Source organism: Triticum dicoccoides, chromosome 3A (genome assembly GCF_002162155.2).
Source record: "Triticum dicoccoides isolate Atlit2015 ecotype Zavitan chromosome 3A, WEW_v2.0, whole genome shotgun sequence".
Taxonomy (NCBI): domain Eukaryota; kingdom Viridiplantae; phylum Streptophyta; class Magnoliopsida; order Poales; family Poaceae; genus Triticum; species Triticum dicoccoides.
Genome location: NC_041384.1, coordinates 686,595,287 through 686,606,097, shown reverse-complemented (window position 1 = coordinate 686,606,097; position 10,811 = coordinate 686,595,287). Strand labels below are relative to the sequence as shown.

Genomic DNA, 10,811 nt, shown 5'->3' with positions numbered 1-10,811 from the left:
CGTTGCATCCATAGAGATGTTCATCCAAGCATAGCACAAATCAACATCTTCAACTTGGTTGTAGTTGTGAGTCCTTATCCTTTGTTGCTTCATGCTTGATTAAGTCTCGGTCTCCATGGGATCATCCACCTCTTCCTCTTCGGCCACTTGTTGATTGAACACCGAATCATAATTGAGATCTTCAAGCCCAAGCGTATTTGACGCCTCAAAGACGCCCAAAATTCGGCCATGTTCATATCCGCACTACGACAACAACAACAACAACAACATCCATCGCCACCAACAATCACCGCACAATGCATAGGCCAAATTGAAAAAGCAAAAAAAACCTTGTAGGCATTTCATCAAGCACTTGACGGCCGCGGCCCTTGTTGTCGGTTGTGGTGGTCGGACGCACCAGAGCAATGGCCGTAGGGGTGGGTGGGGACACCGCACGAGCCGCTGGACGGGGTTGAGGGCCGGAGTGGATCTTATTCTTCGCCGCCTCCTTAGCGTGGGTGGACGCGGCGACCGTCAGCTTCCTAGTTCGCTTCCACCGCCGGGAGCAGCGGGAAGGCGACCCATTGTTGTCAGAATGGAGTGGCCACCCTGCCAACCTTGCGACCGGTAGTAATTGCCGGCTTGGTGGGCCGTACAACATTTTTGGTCCCCAACCTTTTCTTTGGTGTGGGTGGCGTGCAAGGGTGGTTTCCGGCGCCCGACGGGGTGGCGGAAGGGTCTTGAGTCCAACCTTTACTTCGTTGCAGCAGCGGTGAAGGGGTAGTTTCTATCGCTTGACGGGGTAGCAGAAGGGTCTTGGCTACCCATTCCAGCCAGAACAGCGGTCATCGATGGTGATGGCAACGCGTGGGGGAGGCGGCGGCAGGAGAGGAGGCGGGGGAAAGTTTACTCAGCCACGCGGGGGCCGAGTGCTTTTAGGCGCCGCGGGCCAAATTTTCGGTGGAAATGGGTTTAGGAGATTGGCTAGGTGCCTGTTAGAGAAATACAACTGAAATATACTGCTCTATAACTATTTATTAGGGATCAACTAGAGATGCCCTAATGTGCCATTGTTCATGGGTTGCAATACACATAGGGAGCGTCTTGTCAATACTTCAAGGGCGACCTAACGTGCTAGGAAACGACGATGAACTCGTGAATTACTACCCGCAATGCTCCGACCCTAGCCTCACGCTAGGCATCCAGGCACATTCTGACTGCTACATCCAAGTGGTCTTGTCGCGGGGCGACGTAATTGATTTACAGGTTAAGCACAAGAGACGTTGGATTGATGTCCAACCCATGCACAACACATTTGTTATCAACTTTGGGATTCGTCTGGAGGTGACGTCGCATCATCACATATATCCTACAGAAGAAGATAGTATATGCATGGTAGCTAATTCTATATGTTTTGGTGTAGATGTTAACCGACGGGATGCTCACAAAGCGAGCACCGGGTGGTGACCAATTTGGCCAAGGCGAGGATGTAAGTGGCAATGCTTATCAGGCCAAATATGTATTGTAGGATTGGTCTGTCGCCGGTGATGGTGAATGCAGAGACCAACTATCATTTGAAGTATAGGGACTTCACATGGAGCCAGCTCATCAAGGCGTGTGAGGCCACCGCGGGCAATAGGGAGGCCCTGCTTGCCAGGATCCACCACACCAAGTTGCTAGTACTAGACACACACACACACACACACACAATCGACCTTTGCTTTCTTAAGTTCATCGTGTCTTCCTTACAAGAATAACTTGCTTAAGACAGGAATCCTAGTTCGTATTCCAAGCTCGATATAGTATACTAATCCCAACAATAAATGATTGTTAAATCATGCATGCTGATCGACATATGTTGTCGGTTGTTTTGATTTTTCAATATTTCTGCTATATTTTGCACTGCAATAAGCAATGCAGTAATTGCTACTCCATTGGCTCCCTAATGTAGTGCATATTTTTCTTTGAAGTTAAACTTTTTATTACATCTTTCTAAAGTCAAACTTAGTGATTATTGACCAAGTTTATAATAGCAACTCCTTGTATACAAAAAGTGGGTGATTAAGGTATGCACTCCAATCACTGTTTAGCATAAGAAAACGAAAAGTAACATCTACTTCCTCCGTTACGTCTAGATATATACATTTGTTTGATAATCAACTATAATTTCGAGCGAAGGAAGTATGATACTTGACGGCAATAGGTAACCTTCATAAGTCAGCTCATCACAAAATGAAATAGCTGTTTGGAGCTCTAAGGACCAATATGTAGCTTTGTTGTCTAAAAATTATTTCATTAAATGTAATAATAGAAAACTTCAGTGGTATGACATGAATAGTTTCTCTTATGTACTTCCTCCGGTTCTTTTTATTTTGCATATAAGAATTGTCTGAAGTCAAACTTTGTAAAGTTTGACCATATTTATATGAAAACATATTAACATCTACAATGCTAAATTTATACAATATGAAAATTAAAGTCTTGACGCATCTAATGTTGTTGATTTTATATTTTGAATGTTGGTGTTTTTTCTGTAAATTTGGTCAAAGTTTACGAGGTTTGACTTCAGACAAATCTTATATACGAACTAAAAAGGACCGGAGGGAGTATGTGGAATGGACCTCAACAAGTGCAGTATGCTACTGAACTTAGAGCTATAAGTAGTTTCTCTTATGTAGCGTACTGATGATGTTGAGGTTTATTCCATATAAGAGAAATTATTCATGTACCACTGAAGTTTTTATTATTATTATTATATTTAATGAATATATTAATTTTGATAAAAAAGTAAATATACATATTGGTTGTTAGAGCTCCAAACAGCTATTTCATTTTGTGATGAGCTGACTTTTGATGATTACCTATCGCTGTCAAGTATCATACTCCCTCTGTCCGAAATTAGTTGATGCTCAAAGAGCTGTATCTAGATGTTATTCGTTTTTGTTTCCTTATGCTAAAAGTGTCCGGAAATCTGGAATGCATGCCTTAATCACCCTCCTTTTGTGCACAAGGAGTTGCTATTATAAACTTGGTCAATGATTGCTACTCCCTCCGTTTCAATCTACAAGTCCTGCATGTATATCTAGGTTGCCAATTTTATCACTCTAATATAAACTATATAACACAAACATTTATATCATTTGAAAATAGAACATCTGAAGTTTATATTGGCAGTATATTTTTGTAATATATGACTTGTATTAAGTTGGTCAAATTGACGACCTAGGGGTACGCGCATGCCCCGTAAACTGAGAGAGATGGAGTAAGTTTGACTTTTGAAAGGTGTACTGTATGCAGTACATTAGGAAACCGATGGAGTAGCAATCACTCTGTTGCTTATTACAGTGCAAAATATAACAACAGATAATTGAAAATTAAAACAACTGACTGCACATGTCAATCGGCATGCATGATTTAACAATCATTTATTGTTGGGAGTAGTAAACTACGATCGACAAACTGAACTTAAGAAAGCGATGGTCGACAGTGTGTGTTTGTGTACTTGTCGCTAGCTATAGCAACTTGGTGTGATGGATCCTGAACAAGGCAAGCAGGGCCTCCCTATTTCCCGCAGTGGCCTCATACGCCTCGATGAGCTCGCTCCCCGTGAAGTCCCTGTACTTAGGACGATGGTTGGTCTCTCCATTCACCATCATCGGCGCCGGACGAATCCTGCAGCCCATATTTGGCCTGATAAGCGTTGCCACCGACATCCTCGCCTTGGCCGAGTTCGTCACCACCCGGTGCTCCACGCTTGTAAGCACCCCGTTGGTCACCATCTACACAAGAACAAATAGAATTAGCTATCATGTGCTCTCTTCTTCCATAGGGTAGATGCGATGTGATGCGACCTCACCTCCAGCTGAAGCCCAAAGTTGACAACAAACGCGTTGCGCATGGGTTGGACACCGATCCAGCGTCCCTTGTGCTTCACCTGTAAACCAGTGACGTCGCCCTGTGACAGGACGGTGAGGATGTAGCGGTCGGAATGCGGCCGGATGCCCAGCGTGAGGCTCGGGTCGGGGCATCGCGGGTAGTAGTTCACGTTCATCATCGTCTCCCCGCCGGTGAGGTCGCCCTCGAAGAATTGACTATCCAAGCCGAGCCCCTCCGCGATGAGTCGCAGGAGCCTTTGTGCCAGCTCTTGCACTGCCACGGCGTACTTTGCAAGACGCTCCCTGCGTGGGGTTGCAACCCATGAATACAATGCCGCTATAGCTAGGTGAGAGTATAAGGGATCAACACGAATGTACTCTTACCGAAATGTTTCTGGCTGTGATGGCCAATGGTCCATCAGCTTGTCGACCGGGTAGCACCGGAGCTTGAGACAGTCGCGCCAGTAGCGGATGTCGTTGGTGTCAGTGTGGGACGTGACGGAGCCGGAGAAGACCCGGCAATGCTTGTTGTGCTCGTTGGAGTAGTGCTTGAGTTTTGCCTCGGCCGGCATCCTGAAGAACTCTGCCGCCGCTTCACGGAAGCCCTGGATCACGTCTTCCCCCACACCGTGGTTCACTGCCTGCAACGCCATGCATGCAATGTAAGAACTGATCAGGATTCAGGAGCGCAGATTACATGCATGGCAGTGAAACGAAGCAAGGCAACGTGCCTGGAAGAAGCCATACTCCTTGCCGGCCTCCATGATCTCGCCAATGACCTGTCGGCGGCCATCTCCAAGAGCTCCTTGGAGGTCGATGACGGGGAGAGCGACCGAGAGGTCGCCTTGTAGCTCGTGGTTGCAAGGGCGTCTCTCCGGCGGCAAGACGTACTTGTCCGGCAGGGACTTTGGCGACGGGAAGTCGCAGATGAGCTTCATTGTCTCGCTTTTCTTCTTGGCTTCGACTTCTGTACCGTATACTACTTTTCTGTCTGTATTGCACCACTCTATCACATGCACTTATACTAGTTTGAGAAGGCCTACCTACCGCAGGCATTTTTTCTTTCCTTTTTGATTGAGAAGGCACTAGACTAGAGAAGGGGCCTTGTTCCTCTGCATCTCTTCTTCGACATGCCACGGAGAAAGAGGAAGAAATAAATAGTTATACATTTGGGTAATGTTATTCAATGAAAGTTCAGTGGGACAGGATGGCAAAATGAGCATTTTTCAGGGCAATTATATTGTGCAGTGCATGACAATTTCTCGAAGCGAACATGGCAATGTTTACAGCAAGTCCTTATTTTTGTCGGAAATTGCATGTGTTTCTAGCCACCGTCCCATATTGTGAAAGAGTAAGCGTGGATGTGTATCTGAATACGAGAAACCTGCAACCACACTTTATTTTGATACAATTGCACTTATGTTTTTGCGGTTATTTTCTTAATTGTGTGATTGAATTTTATCGACGGGGCACAAATAGTGATTGAAACTTCAAAAAGTTTCACTCAATCTTAGTTCAAAACCACGACTTGGATCAGAGGGAGTAGCTATTGTGGTATAGATGTTCAGCTAACACTGTACTTACTCCCTCCGTCTAGGTATATAAGTCATCTTAGGTTGTGCAACGCGACTAAGACAAAGGAAAAAACAAGAGAACTTAATGTTTTCTTCTAATTAATAGCATTGCATGCAATGAACTAACCACTATATGTCATGTTTGGTAGTCTTAAGTCACTGAAATCATGCACGGCCCACATTTTTTATTGATTGGTATGTCATGAAATAAGAAACAAGAAGGAAGTTAATGTATCATATCTAAGTATTTTAAGATTATTTGATTTTCGTAAGGTAACTTACGCACCTAGACGAAAGGAGTACTTATATTATCTGTTTTTTCCTTCTGTAGCATGAATGTGATAGCCTTTCCCCCGGCATTGTTATTGAGTCACGGCTGACGCATGAGGGAGCGAGTGGCAACCTACTGCGTCACGTGGCTACCCCATACGGACAAGAAATGAAAGAGTAATGGTGCTCTAGATCGGCTCATTTCGGTCAAGATCGTATCTGCATGCATTTGATAACAAGGAGCGCGCGTGCCGATTTGGAATCTGGCGCTGCAGCCAGGGGATCAGTTCAGTAAATAAAACCTAGTGTTAGGCAACAAGCATATCATATGTCTGCAAGATGCAACCACTCTGACCATTATGCCTATGTATTCCCCCACCATGCCTATCCGGGGGAATATATAGTGCCAAGTTGACAACTCAGTAAATAAATCCGGCTATTCCAGACGTCGATCAACCACTCTGATCATATATATAGTGTCAAGTTGACAACCCAGCATTACCTCTGTCCGGGTTTATTGGTCTCATTTGTATTTTATGCCCAATTTTAACTATAGATTTGACTAAGAAAATATAAACTGTATGTCATACAAATTATATTGTTATATTCATATTCCAAAGAAGTTTTCAATGACACTATTTTTGTAGTATATACCTTATTTTCTGGAGTTAAATCAAAGGTCGGAATTTACCCAAAATAGAAAGAGATTAAGAAACCCGGACGGAGATAATAAACAATAGTCCAAGAATGGTCAGCAAAGAAACAGTAAGTTGAGTAGTACTAACATCGAGGAGTTTGAGACCATCATGTCGTGAACAACATTGAGGAATTTCTTTGAGTTTTATTAGGGTTTGTGTCCTACTGAGAAAGTTGAGACGATAGCGGCTCTCTGAAGATGAAATAAGGCTCTTCCCGCTTAGTCTCCGTCCCGGTGGTGCATCTAGCATCGTTGGTGGGCGTATGAAGGTGTGTCTCTGGCGGATCTGTCCTTGGTGGATTTGCTCGGATCTTATCACAGTTCATCTATGTTTGTGTGTCTTCAGGTCGGATCCTTTCGATCTACGCTACTCTTCAATGGCGGCGGTTGCTGTTCCAGTGCGTTCGTCCTATGGGGCATTAGCATGACGACTTTCGAACTGCCTATTACAACAAGCTTTGCCCGGTTCCGGCGAAGGTGGGGCGATGACGGCGGCGCGCTTTCGGCTTGCTTGAGTGCTTGTAGTTGTTGCTAGATGGTCTAGGATGTGGATGTAATTTTTACTATTTCCTGTGTTCGCTATATTATTATGATTGAAAATGAATAGATTGAAAGTTTTTTTTAAAAAAAAACTAACAAATGGTTCGTATCCGACAAAAGAAAATACAGTATTTATCTATCTTTTGTTCTTTGTGCGATCGCTTCAAGTTTTTAAATATTAAATTTTTTGGAACGTGAGTATGATAAACGTAGAGAACCAGAGATCAGTCAGATCTTGTTCGTGTTCGTGTTCGTGTTCAGCTGTAACTGAAATACATATTTTAGTTTTCTCTTGGGGGTGAACATATTTTAGTTAGAACTGCCCATCCAGAAGCCTCCTTGACCTCTCCGGCCATGATAGGCACTAGAGTTGATGCGTTCCTCCATCTGATTTTATTTTCTTAAAAGGGTCAAAAGGCAGGAGGTAGAACTTAGCAATCCAGCTTACTCACATGACTCTGTCCACCCGTATGCGAGGTTTGGGTCTCCTACGAGACGTGGTAGGTAGGCAATCTGCTACTATGCGTTTTTCATCCCACTTCCCATTGGAGTGTACATATACTATTAGATATGGGATCTATTTTCATCAACCCTGATAAGATCCAAAGCGCAGCAAAGCCCCACAAAAGCAAACAATACGGGTGGAGGAGTTACCGTGGAAAGACAGGAAGGATAAAACTGTAAAATCACTTGTTTGAAACATCTAAAAAATAGAAATGGGGCTCTCGTGGAAATATTTGAAAGTATAAACAAAAGCAAAAATAACTAAATAAATTATTTTTTAGGTAAAAATAACTAAATAAATAAAAGAGAAAGTAGTGAAGTCTCACGCGAAGGCGTGCGCGAGATGGGCTGGCCCAGATGCGCAGGAGGCCACCTCAGTTAATTTTTTGAAGTTAATATTTGCATTCTTTTTTTACTTTACTTTATAGTTCCAAGTATTCTACATAAATGTATTACAAAAAATTTGATAAAACATTTTAGAAAATTTTAACCAAGCATTACAAGAAAAATTAAATTTGAATAGAGAAAATGTTTCTCATCTATACAAAAAATATACAACCTTTTTTTAAAAAAGTTTATTATGTATTTAAAAAAATGTTAATCAAGCATTTAAATTTATTAAATTAATTATTTGAAAAATATTAATAAAGCTTTTGAAATAAGTGAAATGGTTATAGAAAAAAATCTTGACCATGTATTAGAAAAATGTTAACCAAACATTTGAAAAACATTAAATATGTAAAGAAACAAATATTGACAATCTATTAAAAACGTAATATTATATTTGAAAACTGTTAGTGACGAATTTTGAACATGTTAAATATATATAGGAAAAAATGTTGACCATGCATTAAAAAGTTAATCAATCATTTGGAAGTGTCACTAATTTATTTTAAAAATGTTCAATGCTTGTATAAAATGTTCCTGATTTATAAAATAAATGTAGAAGTGTGTTAAAATTTTCAAATTTAAAACGTAAATACAAAAAAAAAATGATCGTGTATCAAAAAATTGTTAATCATATATTTTGAAAATATTATTTTTTTTCATAAAGAAAGTTCCTCATATATACCGAAATGTAGAAAGTGTATGAAAATGTAGTCATCGAACACAAATATGAAAAAAGGTTAATCATTTATTTCAAAAATCTAAAAAGTGTAAAACAATGTTCGTTATGTATGGAAAAAAAGGTAGAACGCATATTAAAAAATTAAAAAAACACAATTTTTAATAAATATTGTCATGTGTAACAAATGTTAATTATATATTCAAAATATTAAAAAATGTTCCTGGCATATACCAAAAATGTACAATGTGAATTAGAAATGTGGCCATTCTATTTTAAATGTTAATCATGTATTAGAAAAATATTAAGCATGTATGAAAATTGTTCCTGATTTATAAGTAAAATGTACAAGAGTGTATGAAAAATACAGACATGTGTTGAAAAAAAGCGGTGCAAACCAAATAAATGGAGGAAATAAACACCTAAAAAAATAGAAACTACAAAAAAACGTGAAAACATATGTGGAAACAAATCAAAACCAAAGACAAATGAAGAACTGATCAGAAATAAGAAAGAAACCTAAGAAAATAAAACAAATACAAAAGAAATGAAAAAAACAAAGAGAAAAAACCCGAAGAAAATAGTGAAAAGGAAAAAGACCAAGTAGGAAAAGAACAAAAACATTAGAAAAAACAAGAAAGCCGGTGAATAAATAAAAAACCGAAAAGTACAAAAAAAAGAAACCAACAGTGAAACCCAAAGAAGAAACCCACACCAAAAGGCCGAGAAAACCACGAAAGAAAACTAGAAAACTCGAACAAAGTACAAGGACGAAATCACTAATTAAGGAGTACTTGTTGCAAAGAGCACTCCACTTTCCCAGGTCGCGACAAGTGGTGCACATGCAGTGTGCCACTTGTTGCAACCTGGGAGTTTTCCCTTTTTTCGTAGATCCGTTTATTTAAAATGTTTTATCTCTTAAACCATGCGTCCAAATCTCGAACCGTTTTCACCGTTGGATTCCTCACGTCGAGATCTTCAAAAGTAGATCCCATGTTGATACGTTTTGACGAACTTTTTTTTTCACAAAAAAACCGGATGAAAAAAACCGAGCGAAAAAACCGGACCGGAAGCATGTTTTTTTTTTCCTTTCCGAAAGAGGCACGTCCGTGCCTCTCGCGAAATCACAACCGTGCCTCTCGTGAAAGCAAAACCGTAACTCTCGTGGAAGGAAAAAAACAAAAAACACGTTTTTTTTCGTCTCCGAGAGGCACGGCCGTGCCTCTCGCGAAAGCAAAACCGTGACTCTCGCGAAAGAAAAAAAACAGAAAACGTGTATTTTTTTCCTTTCCGAGAGGCACGGCCGTGACTTTCACGAAAGCACAACCGCGCCTCTCGCCGAAGCAAAACCGTGACTCTTCCGAAAGAAAGAAAAAACAAAAAACGCGTTTTGTTTTTCCCTTTCCGAGAGGCACGGCCGTGACTCTCGTGAAAGTACAATCGTGCCTCTTGCGGATGCAAAACCATGACTCTCGCGAAAGAAAAAAAAACAGAAAACGCGTTTTTTTCGTTTCCGAAAGGCACGACCGTGCCTCTCGCGGAAGAAAAAACGTGACTTTCGCGAAAGGGAAAAAAAAAGAAAACGCGTTTTCTCGCGCAAAAAAAATTCGAAAATTTTTTTGGTCGAAAAGCCAAGAAAGACCGGGGGAAACCAAAATGTCAGAAAAAACCGGCAAAAAACCGTTTAAAAGGCCGAAAACACGTGCGGAAAAATAAAAAATTAAAATCCGAATGAAGCGTCCACAGCGCGACACGTGGCAAATGGCTGAGAGCGCGCCAAGTGGCGATGATCGTTGCGAGGCTCCCGAAGGAGCGCTCGTTAACTAGTTGCTCCCGAACGAAAATAAACAGACCTAAATGGGCTGCCCAGTTGTTATAGCACGAGGACAAAGTTTCAGAGGAGACCGAAGGAGCAAAATCACTAACTAATGGGTATGCCTCACAAAGGTCACTCCTACCTTCCCAAATTACGACGAGTGACATATTTAGAGTTTTCCTTTTCTTGTAGGTTCATTTATTTAAAATATTTTATCTCTTGAATCTTACATTCAAATCGTGAAAAGTTTTCACCTATGGATTTTTCATGTCAAGGTTCTAGTCATTAAATCCCATGTTAGTAGGTTTTGATAAAAAAAATCACGAAAAACCGGTATAAAATCCAAGACAGAAGGATGACTTTCCTCCATTTTTCCCCTTTCGAGAGGCACTATCCCTGTGGTGGGAGCAAATATGTGCCATGGCGTGAAGCAAATACGTGCCTCTCATAGAAAAAGAATCGTGTTTTCCCCTATTCGTGAGGTACAACT

At 41.0% G+C, this 10,811-nt stretch overlaps 1 protein-coding gene across 1 annotated transcript; it reads right to left on the bottom strand.

Moving 5' to 3' along the window:
• Positions 1 to 3,294: 3,294 nt before the first annotated feature.
• Positions 3,295 to 4,828, bottom strand: LOC119270213 (2'-deoxymugineic-acid 2'-dioxygenase-like). The gene is made up of 4 exons (XM_037552192.1): positions 4,586 to 4,828; positions 4,239 to 4,495; positions 3,836 to 4,157; positions 3,295 to 3,758 (listed from the first exon to the last, which is right to left on the bottom strand). Exons 1-4 carry the CDS (start codon positions 4,790 to 4,792, stop codon positions 3,492 to 3,494), a joined length of 1,053 nt encoding a protein of 350 aa, XP_037408089.1. The 5' UTR covers positions 4,793 to 4,828; the 3' UTR covers positions 3,295 to 3,491.
• Between the last annotated feature and the right edge of the window lie 5,983 nt (positions 4,829 to 10,811).

Excerpts from the sequence above, each read along its gene's own strand:
- LOC119270213 (XM_037552192.1), bottom strand. The coding sequence starts at position 4,792 with ATGAAGCTCATCTGCGACTTCCCGTCGCCAAAGTCCCTGCCGGACAAG. Across the intron at positions 4,496-4,585 it reads AGGAGTATGGCTTCTTCCAG|GCAGTGAACCACGGTGTGGG; the intron begins GCACGTTGCCTT and ends ATGGCGTTGCAG. Across the intron at positions 3,759-3,835 it reads ACTTTGGGCTTCAGCTGGAG|ATGGTGACCAACGGGGTGCT; the intron begins GTGAGGTCGCAT and ends GTTCTTGTGTAG.